This window comes from Grampus griseus (genome assembly GCF_964374135.1).
Source record: "Grampus griseus genome assembly, chromosome: 20".
NCBI lineage: Eukaryota > Metazoa > Chordata > Mammalia > Artiodactyla > Delphinidae > Grampus > Grampus griseus.
Window position 1 is genome coordinate 12,592,745 of NC_139014.1, and position 22,714 is coordinate 12,615,458.

The 22,714-nt window shown below is 46.1% G+C and overlaps 1 protein-coding gene across 2 annotated transcripts in view; it reads right to left on the reverse strand.

Moving 5' to 3' along the window:
• Positions 1–218: 218 nt before the first annotated feature.
• WDR45B (WD repeat domain 45B) overlaps positions 219–22,714 on the reverse strand; it is a 29,590-nt gene continuing 7,094 nt past the window's right edge. Inside the window, exons 3-11 of one of the 2 annotated variants that reach the window (XM_082678935.1) lie at positions 13,065–13,166; positions 9,365–9,452; positions 7,974–8,068; positions 4,464–4,654; positions 3,791–3,876; positions 2,488–2,589; positions 1,883–2,004; positions 1,369–1,510; positions 219–1,266 (exon numbers count right to left, since the gene is read on the reverse strand). In XM_082678935.1, the coding sequence (XP_082535061.1) occupies positions 1,404–1,510; positions 1,883–2,004; positions 2,488–2,589; positions 3,791–3,876; positions 4,464–4,654; positions 7,974–8,068; positions 9,365–9,452; positions 13,065–13,166 (893 nt within the window). In that variant the 3' untranslated portion in view covers positions 219–1,266; positions 1,369–1,403. Of the gene's footprint in view, positions 1,511–1,882; positions 2,005–2,487; positions 2,590–3,790; positions 3,877–4,463; positions 4,655–7,973; positions 8,069–9,364; positions 9,453–13,064; positions 13,167–22,714 lie in introns of both variants that reach the window. The other variant, XM_082678934.1, reaches the window with a different exon arrangement.

The following is a 22,714-nucleotide window of genomic DNA, read 5'->3' on the forward strand; positions in this document are numbered from 1 at the left end:
GAGACGACAGAAACCGCTAGTGAACATCACTCTCTTCCCCCCTGCTCCCCGAGCCAGGCCACCACCCACACGGGCAGCAGGGCGTCCACCTGGCCCCCACGCAGTCCTGGACAGTTTAGGCACTAAGTGCACTGGGCCGCTCCTATAGCCTGCAGTCCAACAAGGTTCTAAAACTGGGGCTTTGGTTTTGTAACATACGATTCTTTTCCCTTGATGGGTACAGAGTACAACAAAATTAGTCATTTTTATTTAAAAGAAACATTACAAGTAAGTGTGCAAAATTAAATTTCATGATTAAATACACATAAAAGTAACATGCATACTTCACACTGAAATCCACAGACAAAGTTAGCTGATTACATGACAGTAAAAGAACTGGCAAACTGAGAATTTGCTGCTGCAGATTTTAATGTTTGCAACCTGAAATCAAACATAAAATTAAGTTTTAAGGGAATTTAAGAAAATTAAATATATACCTCAAGTACTACTAATAATATAGAGCCCATAACCTATTTTAGTTACCAAACGTTAAAAAAAGTATGTGCCTCTCATTCCCAGAATGTTAGTGTGCAGCTAGTCTTAAAAATGGGGAGAAAAGATGGTGAGAAAGGGAAGTGGAATCGGCCGGCCGAGGCATCCTCTCCAGGCCCACAGAAACCAGGCACTGCTTTGTTGAGACGCCCGTTTCCCTTGGTATCCTCCAAATTAAGTGACGCTTTCTTCTATGACTAAGTTTTAAAGTCTATGCGTTACTCTGTTGCCTACGTGTAACAGGGAAACTCCCTTTGACCCAGAGTTTCACCAGGAGGCCACAGGCACTGCTCACAGGGTGGGCATGGTGCTGCCTCAATTCCAATGGCTCCAAAAAGACGAGGACGCACGACATGCAGCTCTTGAGGGAGACGCCAGACCTATGCCCTCTTTCTTCAGTTTAGATGGGAGAAGGGCTTCCTTCCTCCTTTCCTAAGGCTGCCGGTATGATTGTTCCACTTAAATCTGGTGAGAACCAACACTTACACGTGTGTTCACCTCCCCATTACAGACTCAGTAAAAATGATGAAATCTGTCGCCACAAACAAATTTCACTTTGTCCCTCCTTTTTTCCACGTACCCCCAGTTTGTCCGGAGCCCCAACTGCAGGTGGCCGATGCGGCAGAACCAATGAAGTGAGCGTCACGGCTGAATGAAAGGTAAAGCCAGCAGTTGGGCGTGAGTGTCCACGTGCCCTGAAGATTCTTCCTTTAACACTGGACTCGGGAGGTCTGGCTTTGGAAAACAGACGACAACGTATGGCTTCGCGACAAGGTCCCAGGCCATCCCCCCAGCCCATCACCACCACTCCCAGGAGCTCGAGGGGCCGCTGGGTACCCAGGGCCTGTGGTGCTCGCACTCCTGGTGGAGGGTCACAGCTTGTCGTCGGTCATCTCCAGGAACTGCGCATACACGTCCCGGACGCACTCCCCCTTGGGGTTGAACAGGAACTTGTAGTAGCTGCCGTCCGCACAGATCGCTGGGCAGAGGAGACCATGTCACTCAGGGTGGAAAGCAAGCAGCCTGCACTGAGCTCACTGCACAGGCTGAGTGCAGGCTGAGCAGCCCCGAGGGATCTGTGGGTGGTGGGGGCACTCGACCGAGAACCCCACTGTTCTGGGGGTTCTGCATCTACTCAGCTAGTGTGGCGATGGGGGAACCCTCTTTGGTCGCTGGTTCCAAGACCAAATGATCTGCCTCACTGACTGCCCGGGAGACCCCGGAGGGCAGGTGGCTGTGCGGACCCTGAGAGGGATGCACAGGACCCCCAGGAGAGAGGAAGGGCCACCAGTGGAGCTGGTGGGGCGCTGACCACACCTGGAGGCCACTCTCCTCTGGAAGGACCACTTACCAATGACAGCATTTGGCTCTGTTCCAAAGGCACAAATGCATGGAGAGCCTGAGGGAACCTGAAACTTGGAAAAACTCCACTTGGAACTGAAGTATTTTGGAAGGAAACTGGCTGATGCCAAACTGTGAGGACAGGAAGCAAAGAAAGTAAGTTACGGTCACATAACAAAGTTAGAGACACAGCTCTCTTTAATGTCGGCTTAGCCTTAATGATTTAAATTCTATTTTTGCTTTTAATTTTTATCTTTCACGTGAAAAAACTAAGTTGTTACAAATGGGTTTATTATAAATCCAGAAACCATCAGCACCAGAAGGGGCACAGGGCTCTACTGCCACCAAATTAATTTTCTGAACAGCTAACACACGGATGATGGTTGGAGTTCAGGACCAAGTTCTACCTCATTGGAAGGTGCCTGGATCCTCCTCAGATATTTTCTAAGGAGCTAGTGGAAGGGGAAGTCGGGATGCCACTGTCTTAGCATCAAGTAATCTGCACTGGTTTTCAGAGAATCAAATGAACGACCAAAGAAAAGCATCCCGGCTGTGACTCAGACTGAGTGGGGCAACACTCAGGCAATGTTATGTCCTTCTAACTGGAAAACCTACCTTGATTGTTTATTCCTTTTTGGATCTTCAGCTGCAAAAATGTGCACCGTGCCGTGGTCACTGGACACACAGATAAGAGAAGCGTCCTGATTGAAGTTAATGCTGCAGAGAAACCAGACGAAGCTCGGGTCTCATGTGGACGCAGGAGTGAGCCCTGACCTCAACCCCCCGTGGTCAGGACAGTCATTTTAAGAACCACCCCTCCTGACCAGCTGACGGGGCTCAGCACAGAACCAGATGGTCAAAGCGAGGGCACAGCCCCTCCTCAAGTGCCAGGGAGAGGGAAAGGGCTCCCTGCAGACCACCCTGCCACCCCAGGGGCCCTGAGGCCACCCAAACATGCCACTTGAAGGAGAAAAACCCCCCTCCAACAACCCAGGCCCTGTAGAGGTGGGTGTCACGCAGGCTGGCTGGAAGGGCCCGAGAGCACACAGATGGGAGAGCGGGCTGCACCAGAGGCCCCAAGGACACTACATCCAGCATCCAGATACTAGCTGTGTTTTTATCACTCAGGCCCCAGTGCAGCTCCACACCTGCAAAGGCCACAGACACAAAGAACGAAGTCCCACCCAAGCAGGGGTGCAGCCCTGTCAGAGCTACAGACACTGTGGGACATGGTAACAACCACCACAGAAAGAGCAGGTCAACCTCACAGGAGGCTGAAATGACTACAGATGGGCTAACTAGGCCTCCAGTGTTTGCCTGAAGATGCTACTGAAAAATAAGTTGGAGGGGGCTTCCCTGGTGGCACAGTGGTTAAGAATCCACCTGCCAATGCAGGGGACAGGGGTTCGAGCCCTGGTCTGGGAAGATCCCACATGCTGCAGAGCAACTAAGCCAGTGCACCACAACTACTGAGCCTGTGCTCTAGAGCCCGTGAGCCACAACTACTGAGCCTGTGCCACAACTACTGAAGCCTGCGTGCCTAGAGCCTGTGCTCTGCGACAAGAGAAGCCACCGCAATGAGAAGCCCGTGCACCGCAACGAAGACCCAACACAGCCATAAATAAATAAATTTTTAAAAATAAATAAATAAATAAGTTGGAGGGACAGTGAAGAGATGAAATAAAACAAGCAAATTCTAACAAATGCAGGACAATGGGTTCATGGTAATCATAATATTCTCTCTACTTTTGTGTATATTCCCATAATAAGTAAACAGTTAAATTAGTAATAATAAAACAAGCTAATAAAACAGCCCCTACCAGCAGAGCAGCCCCCGCCCGCCTCGTGGGGGTAGTCCCGACTCTCCTCCGGATCACACAGGGCCCCTTCTCTAGGGTAAAATAATGTGCTTTCTTACCAATAAATATTAGCTGCTTGAGATCCTCTTCGTAGTTCCTGGATTAAATGCCCTGATGAAGTATCAAATATTCGTATAAGCGTCCCCTTTGAAAAACAGTGAAGTGTTTCATTATCAAAGATTCACAACTTTTTAGTTTTCTTCAAATGATTTATATTCACAAACCCATTAACCCATCCGACCCGTTCCCAAACTCACCCACATCATCTAAAACTCAACTTTCCCTCTGTTGTTACCGAGAACAGACTGGAGTCTCTTTAGTCCGACTGCAGCGGGCAGGGGCCGAGAGAGGGTCAGGGAGACCCAGGGCCCAGGCCCACAGGCATGGCCCTCTCAGAGCCCCGTGCACACGCTCCCCTGGCAGAGGCCCCGGGCTGTTTCACACCCTGAGAGCCATCAGTTCACTCACTGTCCAGAGAAACGGCATCTTAATTATAATGCCTACAGCCAGTTAGAAAAACACTAATTCTACTGCCAAACAGATGGGGCACAACCAAATAAAATGACTTTTGGACTCTCTATGTCAACTATGACTTGCTTCCTGAGAGAAGGTGGCTAAGAGCCTCTCAGGGGTCAGGATCTTCAGGGAACGGCTGGTTTCCCGGGAGCCTGCACCCTACGGCGGGAGACGCCACTCTGGGGGCACCTCTGTGGGGCAGGGACACCCACTTACTTTCTCAGACGCGGTCGCAATTCTTGTTCCCTGCAGGTTGAGAGCAATGCAGCTCAAGACGCCCTCATGGGCAGGAATGTCCACTGGCGGCTTCTCGGTGCTGGCCAGGTCCACAAGCTGCACGTGGCCCGTGTGCGTGCCCGGGAAGGCCAGGAGTGAGTTGTTACTATTGGGGCACAGGACACAGAGGCCTAAACAGAGACAAGGAAATGCGTCAAGGACTCAGGACCGTCTCAAAGCTTCTGCTTTTCCACAACCATACCTGCTCCCTGCCCTCCAGGTCCCATGAAAAAGTAAGAATAATTCACAGAATCTTTTCCCTGTGAAGGGCAGCAGAGGGCCAAGCAAAGCTCCCTCCCATGAGATGGCTTCACAATTGGAAACATTTGCTGAACTTATTACTGAATAAACTTTATCAAATGTCTGTCTTTTGGGGTGTCAGCCACGAGAATGCAAAATTGTAAAATCTAAAAATGAATCCTTAAAAAATAAATAAAATAAAATAAAATAAAAATGAATCCACTAACATAAAAAAACCAAAACTTAAGAATAAATTTAACGACAGATGTAAAAGACACTATAACACATTGCAAAGGAAAACCAAAGACGTGGTGGGTGGAGAGCTGTCCTGTGACCACAGCTTGGAACCTACCTTCACCCACCTACAGAGTAAGTGCAATCACAGTTAAAATCTCTGCAGGCTTTTTTTAAGAAACAGACAACCTGTCACTAAGTTATAAGCAAAGTAAAAGATTCTAGAATACCCCCCCAATTTCTTATAAAATAGGAACAACATTAGAGGACTTATACTACCTAATTTCAAGAATTATCTTGAAGTTCCAGGGACTTCCCTGGTGGTGCAGTAGTTAAGAATCCATCTGCCAATGCAGGGGACACGGGCTCGATCCCTGGTCCAGGAAGATCCCACATGCCGCGGAGCAACTAAGCCTGTGCACCACAACTACTGAGCCTGCACTCTAGAGCCTGTGAGCCACAACTACTGAGCCCACATGCCACAACTACTGAAGCCCGCGCGCCTAGAGCCCGTGCTCCGTGATAGAAGAAGCCACCGCAGTGAGAAGCTCATGCACCGCAACGAAGAGTAGCCCCCACTTGACGCAACTAGAGAAAGCCCGTGCGCAGCAATGAAGACCCAACGCAGCCAAAACTAAATACATACATACATACATAAAAAAAGAATTATCTTGAAGTTCCAGAAATCAAGGTCATCTGATATTGGCATAAGGAGAGAAACACAGACCACTGGAGCAGAATAAAGAGTCCAGAAGAATCTTACACTTATTTGATTTAAAAAAAAAAAAAGTATCAAGGTAATTCAATGCAGAAAAAATAGTCTTTTAAACAAATGGTAAATGGACTTCTCTAAGCAAAAAAGAAAAGGCCACAAGCAGAAACATGAAAACTGTTAAAAGAGAAAAGCTCATTGGTTAAAGTAAATATAGAGTAAAAGTAGTAATATCAACCACATACAAAGCTAGTGGGAAGGTTAAAAGACAAAGGTAGTGGGCTTCCCTGGTGGTGTGGTGGTTGGGAGTCCACCTGCCGATGCGGGGGACAAGGGTTCATGCCCCGGTCCAGGAAGAACCCACATGCCACGGAGTGGCTGGGCCCGTGAGCCATGGCCGATAAGCCTGCGCGTCTGGAGCCTGTGCTCCGCAACGGGAGAGGCCGCAACAGTGAGAGGCCCGCGTACCGCAAAAAAAAAAAAAAAAAGACAAAGGTAGTAAAATCATCTACATCCACAATAAGTAAAGGATACACAAAGCAAAAAGATATAAAACATAATGTCAAAAACAGATCGTGGGGAGAGGGGAGTAAAATGTAGGGTTGTTAAAATGCATTTGAAATTAAGAGACCAGGCCATTTAAAATAATCACATGTATATATACAGACTGCTATATATAAACCTCATAGTAACCACAAACCAAAAATCTATAATAGATACACACACACAAGAGAAAGGAATCCAAACATAACACTAAAGACAGTCATAAAATCACAAGGGAAGGGATTTTCCTGGTAGCACAGTGGTTAAGAATCCATCTGCCAATGCAGGGGACACAGGTTTGATCCCTGCTCCGGGAAGATCTCACGTGCCGTGGAGCAAAACTAAGCCCATGCGCCACAACTACTGAGCTTGCATGCTACAACTACTGAAGCCTGCGTGCCTAGAGCCTGTGCTCTGCAATGAGAAGCCCACGCACCGCAATAAAGGGTAGCCCTGCTCGCCACAACTAGATAAAGCCCATGCACAGCAGTGAAGACCCAATGCAGCCAAAAAAAAAAAAAAAAAAAAATCACAAGGGACGAGAACAAAAGAAAAAGGAACAAAAAAGACCTACAAAAACAACCCAAAACAATTCATGGCAATAAGTACGTACCTATCAATAATTACTTTAAATGTAAATAGACTAAATGCTCCAATCAAAACACAGAGAGTGGATATATACACAATGAAATACTACTCAGCCATAAAAAAGGAATGACATCTTGCCATCTGCAGCAACATGGATGACCTAGAGGGTATTTTGCTAAGTGAAATAAGTCAGACAGAGAAAGACAGATAATGTACGTTACCACTTATATATGGAATCTAAAAAATAATTACAATATGACCCAGCAATTGCACTCCAAGAGAAATGAAAAAATACATCCACAAAAAGACCTGCATGTAAACATGTACAGCAGCTTCTATTTATAACAGCCAAAAATCTGGTATGGATCAACAGCTGTGGTATATCTATATGATGGTATATTACTCAGTAATAAAAAGGAGCAAAATAATAGCACACTCACAAAAACATGGAGGAATCTAAAAAATATTAAGCTAAGAGAAAGACACCAAACACATCTGAAAAGGCAAAACCTGAAGGTCAGGCGGGGAAGGGCACAGCCTGGGGAAACTCCTGGGTGACGGGATTGTTCTGCCCTGACTGTGGTGGCAGCTACACAACTGTTTACAATGACTAAAGTTTAACAAATGATACACTTAAAATGAGTTTTATGTAAATTATACCTCAATAAAGCTAGAAGAAAAAACTCCAAAATTTTAAAAGCAAAGTTAACATGATAAAATGAGTAACAAAGTCAGCCACACATAATCCACCAGCCAGAAGAAAAAGGGAAGGAAATGTCTCAGAACTTAATAAAAACATGGATTCCAGGGCTCACCATAGAGCTCCTGAATGGCTGACAGTGAAAAATCCCAAGAGGGACTCCGATGATTCTGGTAAGAGGCAGGATCTTAGAACCACAGCGAGGAAGCGGGGCTGTGACCGCGGGAAGGTTCAGGGGAGAAGGTAGGGACCGAGGTGGGGAGCTTGCATCTCCCAGACCCTTCCCCAGAGCCCCAGATGCCTCAGGACCCACCACTAGGGTGACACCACTCCAAGACCACCTGGAGGAGAGGCACCCAGCATGGGTCTGCGTCCCGCCTGGATCAGACCCAGGAAGCCAGTTTCCACCATCCATCCTCCTCTGGATTCTTACCTTTCGGGTTATAGCAGGTTTCAAAGACGTGCAACTGATGAGGATTGTGTGTGAATGTAAACACCTTGATCATAGAGTCCAAAACAACCACAATTCTGGAAAGAAAAAAACACCATCAGAATTTCTCTCCCCCAAAGTGACACTCAAACATTTTGTGATTTTTGTTCTTATCATCTGGAAACAGAAACACCGCAAAGAGCAAATACAAGAGGGTCATTCCTGGGATTTCCCTGGTGGTGGCTAAGGCTCCACGCTCCCAATGCAGGGGGCCTGGGTTCAATCCCTGGTCAGGAAACTAGATCCCACATGATGCAACTAGGAGTTCGCATGCTGCAACTGAAGATCCCGCATGCGACCCAGCACAGCCAAATTAATTATTAAAAAAGAGGGTCATTCCTGAACCCAGGCACTGGGCAGCAAGGTCTGTGGAGCAGGTTGGCAGGGAGCCCCTGGGCACGAGGCTGGCACTAGGAATGAGCGCCTCTCACCCGGCTGGAGGAAAGTATAGCCCAAGGGTTGGGAGGGCATTGTCATCAAATATTCTGTCTAGAGTAAGAACCAAGTAGGACACAAAGGCAGAAATTCTATCTTAACACACTTTTAGACACGTCTTGACAATCCAGAAATGTAAGAAAGTGTAATATCCTTGATTTGGCTCCAGGATTTGCATTACTACGAGCCCCTAAATGCTGACATTCCTGGAAGAAACAAGTCTACCTATGAGTGCAGGGATGACAGACCCCTATTCACACTTGTCTGGTTCAGCATCTGTCCTCCCACAGCCAAGTATAACATGTAAATCACACCACAGCCGAGCATAACATGTAAATCACACCAAAATCCAAAGTGATGAAGCTTTGCTCTACCTCCATCAACATACTAGGAAAAACTCCTGTGCTCTCCTAAACCCCAGGAAGGCAACAGCCGAGAGAGAGAGACCTGCTACTTTCAACAGGTGAGATTCAATGACACCTTTTCTGTGAGGAGTTCCTGAATTTTCCTTTACTTTCAGATTGAAACATTTACGAGGCAGCATTTGGACAAGTGTGGGCTAAGAGGGAGGCAATGCAAGGTTCAAACTCGAGTCCTCAGTCTGTACCTGTCGGGTGGGACGGCTCCCCTGAAGGACTGAGAGCTGGGGGGGCAGGGCTGGCCGGGGGCCAGGTCCATGGAGGTGCACTTCACCCACACCCACCAACCACTCACCTGTAAGTGATCCTGGGAGGCAAATAAAACTCACTGCCTTCCTTATGTCCTTGGGTCATAAACTACAGTCTCACGTTTTTATACATCGTTTTCCTGAACACTTCTCTTCCTTCAATATAAAATGATTTCAGCCATCTTCAGAGAAAGTGACTGTTCCACCTCTAAAAATGAGACACCAAACCTACCTATCTCGCCGTAATTTGGCAGCCTTGACTTCGGTAGAAAATTCTATTTCAATCACAGTCTTCTTCTTCAGGTCATCCCAGATCATCACTGAAACAGGAAAGAATGTAAGAACATGGTAATGAACAGGCCAGGGGCTGGCTTGCTAAGGCCACTCCTGAAGGGGTCCTCACATCACAAACACCTGACTGGGAGCTGGCGGGGGGTGAGGGGACACGAGGCTCTCCCACTGGCAGGACGGTCCCGCCCCCAGGTCTCAGACCCGCCCCCCCGGCCCCCCCCACCCTCCTGTTCAGCAACCACACACCTGCGCACACCTCAGGCAGCCAGTTTCTGCCTCTCTACCCACACAGGCATGCACACAGACATTCAAGCACACTTGAACCTCCTCTCTGCCAAACCTTGCCTAGTTTTTAGGCAAACTTCTCTCCACCTCTCTTTCCTTGGTTCTACTAGACTGAGCCAAAAAGCAAGCCCAGCCACAGGTACCAAGTGCTACAGATAAACCTGGATTAAGAAAAGAAAGGGTCCGGCTGTGCTAGGAGGTCACGCAGGCTGGAGGCAACATGCCAACTGCCAAGCAACTAGCCGACACTGGCTACAAGACCTCCTCCGCCTCCATGATGCCCCTCACTGCTTACGGCGGCTACCTCTGCAGTGCCCGAGCCTATCACTATTTCCAGCGGCGCAGCTCCCAGCGCCAGGCTGCAGAGAACAGAAGACCTCGGGAGTCCTGTAGAGCTGGGGGGCTTTTTTCCTTGAGCAGAGAGACCTGAGGCATGCTGTGGAAAGACCTCACCTGCTATCATTTCTGAACCAAGAGTATCAGGGCCTTAATGGTTTTCGAACTCTGCTGGGAAAAGTGTCCACGTTTTCTCTGGTACAGTCAGTTTGGAGAGGCTACTGAATTGTAACAGGAATGGGAGGGTGAGGCACACCTACAGACATTAAATATTTTACCACGTCAAAAAAAAAAAAGAAAAGATGGGCTTCCTTGGTGGTGCAGTGGTTGAGAGTCCACCTGCCGATGCAGGGGACACGGGTTCGTGCCCCGTTCCGGGAGGATCCCACATGCCGTGGAGCGGCTGGGCCCGTGAGCCATGGCCGCTGGGCCTGCGCATCCGGAGCCTGTGCTCTGCAACAGGAGAGGCCAAAACAGTGAGAGGCCCACTTACCGCAAAAAAAAAAAAAAAAAAGAAAGGGTTGTTTCATGGGGAAATCAGACACATAAAAACCAGGGCCAGTGTTCTTCAGCCCTGACTGTTCTCGCTCTGCTTCAAGCTCTGGAATATCTTCTGCTCACACTACAATCTTCCGTCAGGATGGATTAGCAGTTTATGTCCCAAGGGCTGAGACAATTTACAGACAACCCTGGAGGATGAGGAGCGTATGTCCAGACCTCTTTTCCACTTGAAAAGCTGGGTACAAAGCGTGTGGGGTGAGGGAAATAAGCTCCCTAAACAGTCAGGTTACGGCTGACTGAGAATGGAAGGAAAGAATGTTTCCCCTAAAGGTCCCAACACCATGACCAACAATAGCCCGGTGGAATTCAGGGGTAAGTTTTGCCATAAGGGGTAAGTATCCTAAGTTTCAAATCAAGAGAGAACTGAATACCAGCCTACCAGAACTTCCAAAATTATCAAGTAACATAAGAGGTATTTACTATCGAAGAGGTTATAATTTATAACCACTCAAAACTGAAGCGGAGACTAGTGCTCTTCTTGCTCCTTCAAACACCATCTTTGATAAACTTCTCCCATCGGCTCTTCCTTAGAGGGCACCAACATGTCAGTGAGTAGACAGTTACCTTACTGAAAATAGTATCTTCCCCAAACCAGATGTTCACGACCTTCTGGGCAAAGGACACTCTACTCTTGAACACGAAAGCATCAGTGAACTTCCTCTGGCCCTGCAACCTAACACCAGAAAGCCTACAACTCAACACAAACGCAAACTGGCCCAAACCGGCCCAAACCAGACAGAAGCCAACAGATGCGCATGTCAAGGGTGTCACAAATACGGGTGAACTCCATTTTCAGAAACATCTGGAAACAGTGTGATGAAGCCCCAGAGGCAGCAGCACAAATTCTCATTCACAAAAGCAAAGTGACCAGACACGATGCCTTCGATAGTGAGAAAAATCCATGGCCTCTGAGGGCTGTGAGCTGCCTTACTGCAGGAAACCAAAAATTTTAAATGTACTGGGCGGGATTCTGTGTGTCTGTCTCCTGATACAGTTCCTAATAGCAAAAAATATATTTCAAAATTCTGGACTTCCTCCTAAATGGAAAGGGCCTCTCTGCTTCCTGAACAGCACCCTGTCAGGACCCAGTGGGTGACCGTGACAAACCAGTCTCCTCCAGTCCTGTTTTATTCTGTTTTCACAAACCAAAGACACCAGATTCTTTACACTGTAACACCATGCATCTTAATTGATAATTATTAAAATATTAAGCAGTAATTTTGACATTGAAAAAATGTATTTTTAATCTTACAAAAGTTTAAACAGACCAAGTTCTTTTTTAAAAATTGCCCTTAGCACACTACAAAAAGCTTAAATTTTACTCAAAATGTTCAGTTAGAAAATTTCTTTCTTCTAAAAAATTTTTTCCTTCTGCAAAATTTCTGAGACTTTCACTTCTCGGAATTTTTTACTGAGAATAAGATGTTACAGGTGAAAGAGACCCCAGAGATTATCCGGTCCACTGGTCCCTTGGGGGCGGGGAGCAGTGACACCCCCCAACAGTGCCACAGGTGGGCTAGGCTCCTGACTCCTCACCAATGATCAATGAAATTCTTCATATGACAAAGACTGATCCAGCGGCAGAATCTCTGCCCATCCCCAAGGAGCCCAAGTAATTCTTCTTCCTTTTTTAAATATTTATTTATTTATTTATTTATTTTTGGCTGCATTGGGTCTTCATTGCTGCGTGCGGGCTTTCTCTAGTTGCGGCAAGCGAGGGCTACTCTTCGTTGTGGTATGCGGATTTCTCATTGTGGTGGCTTCTCTTGTTGTGGAGCACGGGCTCTAGGCATGCAGGCTTCAGTAGTTGTGGCTCACGGGCTCTAGAGTGCAGGCTCAGTAGTTGCGGTGCCCGGGCTTAGCTGCTCCGCGGCATGTGGGATCTTCCCAGACCAAGGCTCGAACCCATGTCCCCTGTATTGGCAGGCGGATTCTTAACCACTGTGCCACCAGGGAAGTCCCTCTCCTTTACTTTCAAAGAGCCACACTCTTTACAATGCCATCTCTTTGAACACAGACACACACACACACATACCAGGAACAACACTCCTCAACCCAGAGCCCAGCTGTTGTCTGTTCTCTGTGTTTCTGTGAGTCAGTGGCTCTCTGCAGGAGAAGCAGCCTCCCCACACCTGGCTTTAAAAGGAACTCACAGCACAGGACATCAACCGCAGAATATCCAGAACAAAATGGGGCAAAGGCCCCCATCCAGCCAACACAACTGAAAAGTACGTGCTCTATGTCCATGGGGACAAGTGACCCTGGTCACACGTTTCTTTTCCCAGGAGCAGCAGAGAAAAGACACTCTCTTTCTGGATGTTTCTTTCCCAGGGACTAGTCTTTCATGTGTCACAGGGCCACCAGGGAAGATCCAATGTAGCCAGAGACACAAAGATACTCTAAAAAGTTCAAGAGAGGACTACACATGAGGTGCATTATTAAATGCAGGATTACTTTACCTTTGTTCGGAGGGTATTTCGGCTTTTTTCCACCACCAACTAAAGCTAAATAGTTGCAGCGAAATAACATTTCAATATGGCCAACTCCTCCTTCTAGAAATTCTGAAATGATAAAAATAAGTCAGTATGTATATTTTACAATAAAAAAAAAGAAAAAAAGTAAAAACGTAACAGTCAGAATTTGATTTTTAATCAGCAGTTTGTATCTGCCATCAGAAATGAGAATAGTGACCGGCTAGGAAAATAATTAGCTTCAGACCTCTCAGCATCCTGTCATCATGAACTATATTTTCATGTGTAAACACTAAGAGTCTAAGAAGCCAATGTAGCAAAATGTATGAAATATCTGAGTTCATATTTTAAGGTGTAGCAAAATTTGTAAGCTCTGAGAAAGTATGCTGTGATGCAAAAGCTGGAATTCCTTTTCACCACTTTAAACACCTCTTCCACTGGAAGTCCGAAATGCTCAAAAATGTTCACAAATTATGTGAAGATGAACATGTCCAGCAGATTTTCAGCTGTGCTCCACGACAGAAGGAAGCCCAACACGCTCTCTCAGGGGAGCAACAGGAAACCCCAAGAGGAGTGTGGGGCTCAGGAAAGCACACTGCACTCTGAATGGTTCCCGTCGCAGCAGGGCCACCCCACCCCATCTCCCCACCTTCCACTCTGGTCTGTTGTGACCATGAGCTCCTGGGACAGTGAGGGGCAAGCCAGGAAACAAAACCTCTGAAAATCACAAGTTAGCCCAAAAATTGACTCCTACCTGTCCAGTCAGAGCCACCCAAGATGGACTCAAAGTCCATCAGCTTGCTCAAGGGGAAGTTTCAAATTCAAGGCCTAGCAGAAACCCTAGAAAGGACTCTGTGCTTAACATTATCCACAAGGAACACAGCTCTCCTTATAAACAATTTAATGGTCCTGTGACACACAAGCCACCTCAAGTAATTCTGGCTGTAACAGGATGTGGCCACAGCCCAAACTCAAAGGACTACAATGCTTCAGTCCTTAAACCGCTCTCGGCTCAGTGTGTGGCCTCAGACCCATGACCACACAGGAATCCTTCACCCCACAATGCAGGACATGCCTCCATCACCACAGGCACCACCTGGTTCCCTGGATGCACTCACTAGGCACAGGGAGATTAGCTGCTGGTTAACCTTCAGCCTCGGCCTTTACACTCTTGAAGAGATTAATGGACTCCAACAGAACAAAGCTGAGCAAAACTTGTAATAACCGGCTATTAAACAAATGGTGAGCGCCAGCGGGGGAGAAGACGGTCTCTTCAGCAAACGCTGTTGGGAAAACTAACAAAGAAGAATGAAGTTGACCCTTAACTTGTATCATGTACAAAAGCTAACTCAGGGGACTTCCCTGGTGGTGCTGTGGTTAAGAATCCGCCTGCCAATGGAGAGGACAGATCCCTGGTCCGTCGACGGGTTCGATCCCTGGTCCAGGAAGATCCCACATGCTGTGGAGCAGCTAAGCCCGTGTGCCACAACTACTGAACCTGCGCTCTAGAGCACGCAAGCCACAACTACTGAAGCCCACATGCTTAGAGCCTGTGCTCTGCAATGAGAAGCCACCGCAATAAGAAGCCCACGCACTGCAATGAAGAGTAGCCCCCGCTCACCGCGCACCTAGAGAAAGCCCACACACAGCAATGAAGACCCAACAGAGCCCAAAATAAATAAATTAATTAAATTACTTAATTTTTTAAAAAAAGCTAACTCAAAATGGGTTAAAGACCTAAATGTAAGATGATCCAAAACTACAAAACTCCTGGAAGAAAACAAAGGCAAAAAGCTTCATGGCACTGGACTTGGCAATGACTTCTTGGACATGACATCAAAAGCGCAGACAACAGGGGCTTCCCTGGTGGCGCAGTGGTTGAGAGTCCACCTGCCGATGCAGGGGACGCGGGTTCGTACCCTGGTCCGGTAGGATCCCACATGCCGCGGAGCAGCTGGGCCCATGAGCCATGGCCGCTGAGCCTGCGCGTCCGGAGCCTGTGCTCCGCAATGGGAGAGGCCACAACAGTGAGAGGCCCGCTCCCCGCCCCCCCAAAAAAAAGCACAGACAACAAAAGCAAAAACAGACTGGGACTTCCCTGGTGGTCCAGTGGTTAACACTCCACGCTCCCAGTGCAGGGGGTCCGGGTTCAATCCCTGGTCAGGGAACTAGATCCTGCATGCCGCAACCAAGAGCCTGCATGCTGCAACTAAATAAAAAATCCTGCATGACACAACTAAAGATCCTGCATGCCGCAACTAAGACCCAGTGCAGGCAAATAAATAAATAAATAATTTTTTTAAAAAAATGCAAAAACAGACCAATGGGACTACATGAAACTTTAAAACCTTTTGTGCATTAAAGAACTTAAAGTGAAAAGGAAACCTACAAAATGGGAGAAATGTCTGCAAATCATATACCTGATAAGAGGTTAATATCAAAAATATATAAAGAGCTCCTACAACCCTAAAACAATAATAAAACGAAACAAAAAAAAGTCAGATAATTGGATTATAAAAAATGGGCAAAGGACTTGAATAGACATTTCTCCAAAGATGATATATGTGTTCAACACTCATGAAAAGATGCACAACATCACTAAATACAGAAATGCAAGTCAAAACCACAATGAGAACACAGTATATCTTTCCATCTGTTTGTGTCATCTTCAATTTCTTTCATCAGCATGTTAGTTTTTGGAGTACAAGTCACTTGCCTCCTTAGGTAGGTTTGTTCCTAGGTATTTTATTATTTTTGATGCAATGGTAAATGGAACTGTTTCCTTAATTTCTCTTTCTGATATTCTGTTGTCAGTGTGTTGTAGATGACACAAACATACGGAAAGATATACAGTGTTCTTGGACTGGAAGAATTAATATTGCTAAAATGACCATACTACCCAAGGCAATCTACAGATTCAATGCAATCCCTATAAAATTACCAATGGCATTTTTCACAGAACTAGAACAAAAAAGTTTTTTAATTTGTATGGAAACACAAAAGACCCCAAATAGCCAAACAATCCTGAGAAAGAAGAACAGAGCTGGAAGAATCACACTTCCTGACTTTGGACTATACTACAAAGCTACAGTAATCAAAACAGTGTGGTATTGGCCCAAAAACAGACACATAGATCAATGGACCAAAACAGAGAGCCCAGAAATAAACCCACAAACTATGATCAATTAATCTATGACAAAGGAGGCAAGAATATACAACGGAAAAAAGACAGTCTCTTCAATAAACAGTGCTGGGAAAACTGGACCGCTACACGTAAAAGAATGAAATTAGAACATTCTCTAACACCATATACAAAAATAAACTCAAAATTGATTAAAAACCTAAATGTAGGACTTCCCTGGTGGTCCAATGGTTAAGACTCCACACTTCCATTGCAGGGCACATGGGTTCGATCCCTGATCGGGGAACTAAGATCCCCCGTGCCACGTGGCGCTGCCAAAAAAACCCAAAACAACAACAATAAACCAAACCAAAAGAAAAAAACGCACCTAAATGTTAGACCAGATACTATAAAACTCCTAGAGGAAAACATAGGCAGAACACTTTTTGACATAAATCACTGCAATATTTTTTTGGATCCATCTCCTAGAGTAATAGAAATAAAAACAAAAACAAATGGGACCTAATTAAACTTAAAAGCTTTTGCACAGCAAAGGAAACCATAAACAAAACAAAAAGGTGACCTACAGAGTGGGAGAAAATATTTGCAAACGATGCTACCAAGAAGGGCTTAATTTCCAAAATATACAAACAGCTCATACAACTCAGTAACAAAAAAACGCAAACAACCCAATCAAAAGATGGGCAGAAGGCCTAAACAGACATTTCTCCAAAGAAGACATACAGATGGCTAACAGGCACATGAAAAGATCTCAATATCGCTAATTACTAGAGAAATGCAGATCAAAACTACAATGAGGTATCACCTAACACCAGTCAGAATGGCCATCATCAAAAAGTCTACAAATAATAAATGCTGGAGAGGGTGTGGAGAAAAGGGAACCCTCCCACACTATGGGTGGGAATGCAAATTGGTGCAGCCACTATGGAGAACAATATGGAGGTTCCTTTAAAAACTAAAAATAGAGTTCACCATATTATCCTGCAATCCCACTCCTGGGCATATATCCAGAAAAAGCTCTAATTCAAAAAGATACAATGCACCCCAATGTTCGCAGCAGCATTATTTACAATAACCAAGACATGGAAGCAATGTAAATGTCCATTGACAGATGAAAGGATAAAGAAGATGTGATATATATATATACATAATGGAATATTACTCAGACTTAAAAAAGAATGAAATAATGCCATTTGCAGCAATATGGAGATAGTATGCAGAGATTATCATACTAAGTGAAGTCAGAAAGAGAAAGACAAATATCATATGGTATCACTTATACGTGGAATCTAAAAAAATGATACAAATGGGACCTCCCTGGTGGTCCAGTGGTTAAGAATCTGTCTTGCAATGCAGGGAACACTGGTTCGATCCCTGGTTGGGGAACTAAGATCCCACATGCCACGGGGCAACTAAGCCCACGTGCCGAAATGAAAGATCCCACGTGCTGCAACTAAGACCCAACGCAGCCAAAATAAATAAATATTGTAAAAATAAAATAATTAAAAACTGATACAAATAAACTTACTTACAAAACAGAAATAGACTCACAGACATACAGAAAACAAACTTACAGTTACCAAAGGGGATCGGGGGAGGGGGGATAAATTAGGAGTTTGGGATTAATATATACACCCTACTATATATAAAATAGGTAGGACTTCCCTGGTGACGCAGTGGTTGGGAATCCACCTGCCAATGCAGGGGACACAGGTTCGAGCTCTGGCCTGGGAAGATCCTACATGCTGTGGAGCAACTAGGCCCATGCGCCACAACTAATGAGCCCACGCTCTAGAGCCTGCAAGCAACAACTATTGAGCCTGTGTGCCACAACTACTGAAGCCTGCGTGCCTAGAGCCCGTGCTCTGCAACAAGAGAAGCCACCGCAATGAGAAGCCCATGCACTACAATGAAGAGTAGCCCCTGTTCGCCGCAACTAGAGAAAGCCTGCGTGCAGCAATGAAGACCTGACACAGCCAAAAATATATAAATAAATTTTAAAAAATAAAATAGATAAACAAGGATCTGCCACATAGCACAAGGAACTATACTCAGTTATCCTGTAATAACCTATGATGGAAAAGAATCTGAAAAAGAAGATATATGTATGGATAATTGAATCACTTTGCCATACACTAGAAACCAACACAACATTTTAAATCAATTATACTTCAGTTAAAACAACAATACAATGAGATATCCTGCCACAACCATTAAGATGGCCACTATCAAAAAAACAAAAAAAACAAAAAACAACACACAGAAAATAACAAGTGTTGACAAGGATGTAGAGAAATAGGAATCCCTGTGTACTGCTGGTGCAGCTGCTACTGGAGACTGTATGGTGGTTCCTCAAAAATTTAAAAACAGACTACCACATGATCCAGCAATCCCACTTGTTGGTATACATTCAAAAGAACTGAAATCAAGGCTGTGAAGAGATATTTTCACACCCATGTTTACAGCAGCATTATTAACAACAGCCAAGAGGTAGAAGTAACCCAAATGTCTATTAAGGGGTGAACAAAACATGGTCCATCCACATAATGGAATATTACTCAATATTACTCCTTAAAAAGGAAGGAAATTCCGGAACATGGTACAACACTGGTACAACACAGATGAACCTTGAAGATATTATGTTAAATGAAATAAGTCAGTCACAAAAGGACAAATACTGTATGAGTCTACTTATATGAAGTCCCTGGAGTAGACAAATTCATAGAGACAGAAAGTAGGATGGTGGGGGCTCGGGGAGGGGGAAGGGGAGTCAGTGTCTAATAGGGACAGAGTTTCAGTTTTGCAAGATGAACAGTTCTGGGGGTCTGTTAGGAGTGTAATTATTTCCTCAGTGCAGGTTCACTAAGTTCTAGAATCAAATTTATTTAGAGAAACCTGTGAATTATGCCAAGAGGTAACCAACATATTTTCAAAATACTATCCAACCAAGGGAGAATATTTAATACTAACACAACACTATGCGAGCACTGAGACTTCAAACTTATTAATGTTGGATTTGTTAAAGTCATGAGTTTTCTCAAGTTCTAAAAGCGAGTCACTCCCTTAGCAAGATGTAACCAAGCTAATGGGAGAATGAAGAAATGCCAGGAGGCACAACAGCTTCTGAAATGTGACACGGACAGAGAACCGATTGGGTGGGATGGGGAAAAAAACAAAAACTGAAGTACTCCACGTGAAGAAATCACCAAAAATGTGCTTCCCTGGTGGCGCAGTGGTTGAGAGTCCACCTGCCGATGCAGGGGACACGGGTTCGTGCCCAGGTCCGGGAGGATCCTACGTGCCGCGGAGCGGCTGGGCCCGTGAGCCATGGCCGCTGAGCCTGCGCATCCGGAGCCTGTGCTCCGCAATGGGAGAGGCCACAACAGTGAGAGGCCCACGTACCGCAAAAAAAAAAAAAAAAAAAAGTGTTAAAAGGATATTACATTCTGTTTAAAAGTTTTTAAAAGGTTTTAACTTAAATGGTACAGGCTATGATTTTTCTCTAAGCCTCTTTCTAACAACAACAACAACAACAAAAACCCAGTATTATACGAAATCAGATTTTGTGTTACCTTGATGCCTATCTATGGCTGACTCTGATGCAATTAAAAAAAAATCAATGTCAAGATTACAAAGATGTTAATAGTTAAGGATTAAGACAGCAGTTTTGACCACTGTAAACTGCTATGGCCTCTGGCCTTTGGAAAGGAAGAGAAAAGCAGATTTTTCAGCATCAACTGGTGAGGGAGAGAAAGGGGAACGTGAGGCTTTCCTGGGAAGAGCGGAAGCAATCAAAGGCGAGACTCCAAACTCCAGGAGAGTCAGAGGACTTTTAGCGACCCCCACCCAGGGCCACAGCCTCCAACCCAGTGAGCACCTGCCACAGCCCCCAAGGGTGTCTGACCCCCACCTCCTGCAGCTGGAGAGGAGGGGGTCTTCCAAAAGGAAGCCCAAGGTTGCCATTAGAGCCCCCGAGTCCCAGGCCCCAAGGGCTGGTCCTGAAAGATCAACAGGCATCACTCACTGACAGAATAGCAGAGACATGTGCCCAAGGATGCTCGTTAATATCCACATCTCTAAAAGTCCCCAGGCCCAGCAGCTGGCTATGCAGCAGACTAAACTACAGAGAGAGATGGAAGACACAAGACAGGCTCTGGAAACTTCAACTGATGAAAGCTTCAGGCACAAATCAATACCTGACAGGTCCCACTCTTCCTACAGAACCTGCCTCAAAAATAATGAGAAACTGGGGGAATTCCCTGGTGGTCCAGTGGTTAGGACTCCACGCTCTCACTGCCGAGAGCTCGGGTTCGATCCCTCGTCAGGGAACTAAGATCCCACAAGCAGCTTGGCAAAAAAAAAAAAAAAGAAAAGAAACTGAAATAAAATGGGGGAGAAGGACGTCTAACTGTTGGCTTAACCTCCATTCCGCTGAGAGGCTCTTATACGAAAGGGGAGAACTCAGCCTTCCTGGCACGACGGCAGCCCCCTGCCTTTTCATCTTGCCTCTGCCCTGCAACCCCTAGCTCCTTCTATTTCCGAGGAGTTTTCTTTTAATGGAAATATCTTGTTTCTCATTATACAAATTATATATTATCACTATGAAAATAAAACAACACAGAAAAGCATAAAGTAGAAACAGCTGTAAACGAGATCATGCGTGTAACTTGCATTGAACTCAAACCAATGGCACCATTTGGCACCATCACACTATTTTCCAACTCTTCCCTCTAACAGTGTGTCATGGCTGTACCTCCGTGTCAGGATGTACCACAGCATCTAGCATCTTTTTCCCAATTTTTTCCTTCAGATAAAATCCTTTAAGGCCGATACCGGAGAGGAGAAACCAAGATGGCGGAGTAGAAAGACGTGCTCTCACTCCCTCTTGAGAGAACACCAGAATCACAACTAGCTGCTGAACAGTCATCGACAGGAAGACACTGGAACTCACCAAAAAAGATATCCCACATCCGAAGACAAAGGAGAAGCCACAATGAGACGGTACGAGGGGCGCGATCACAGTAAAATCAAATCCCATAACTGGTGGGTGGGTGACTCACAGATTGGAGAACACTTATACCACAGAAGTCCACCCACTGGAGTGAAGGTTCTGAGCCCCACGTCAGGCTTCCCAACCTGGGGGTCCGGCAATGGGAGGAGGAATTCCTAGAGAATCAGACTTTGAAGCCTAGTGGGAATTGATTGCAGGACTTCAGCAGGACTGGGGGAAACAGAGACTCCGCTCTTGAAGGGCACACACAAAGTAGTGTGTGCATCGGGACCCAGGGGAAGGAGCAGTGACCCCAGGGGAGACGAACCAGACCTACCTGCTAGTGTTGGAGGGTCTCCTGCAGAGGTGGGGGGGGGGCCTGTGGCTCACCGTGGGGACAAGGACACTGGCAGCAGAAGTTCTGGGAAGTACTCCTTGGCGTGAGCCCTGCCCATATTATTCATTACTGCATCCTCAGCCCCCAGTGCAGCATTCAGTGGGCTCAGGAACAAGCAGACTCACCTGCTGCTCCACCTGTCACTCGGCATCCCCTCTAGGCCTCTGTGTCCCCTCTGCTTCCCCACACATGGCTGCCAATGTCACATGTGTGAGCACTGGTCACATGGAGGAAAAGGCGGGCGGCACTAAAGACAAGGGGACTCCTCTGGACCCTGCTGCCCGCCCTGAGGACCTTGCAAGTTCATCCAGTGTAGGCTACAAAAGTTCTAGTCAGCTTTGGAATGTGGGAGGGTTGTGTTTCTAAGTGAAGAGTGGCGTTGACTTTTTAGTACTCCTTTTATTTCTATAATCACTTAGATATAATTTTACCCAAAGGCATCACTCTTGACACATCTTTGTTCAAATTATGATTTGAACCTTCCTTCCAGGATATGCTTGGATGTGTATGTGATATACATGAATCTGAGTTCTACACTCTGACCCCACAGCATCCTTGTGAGAACACCACACGGGCTGTGCTCCCAGGGCTCCCACGCCTCCCCCGAGCTGAGCCATGCTGCTCTGTGCATGGGACGCAGGACCTACACCACCTCGGAGGAGAAAGCTGCCTCCACTGGGGTCTTGGGGATGCCCAAGATGGCATCCCAGCACTGCCAGCTCCACCCGATGGTGGGTGTGCCTGCAAGAGGCATTCAGCTCACAGCCAGTCGCGCAGTCCCCTTACTCAGAGCCACGGTCACAGCAGAGACAAGGCCGAGAGCCCAGATCTGGGAATGACCCTACAATGCAGGCACACTTCCTTCCTCGTTTAGGAAAGTAAATCTCAAAGATAAAAAAGGAATAAGGTCAAGTCTTCTGCCTATTTTCTACTGTTGAGTTAATTGCCAGAAATGCAGCAGCAGACAAGGCTGCAAGTGCATGTAGGAGAAGTCCTTAAACACATCATTAGTAAGCACCATACAGCCCTGCTGGATCCCTCGCAAATTCAAAATTCACTACAAGCTAAGCTCGGGGATGGCCTGCCCCAGACACAGTGCAGCTGAGCAG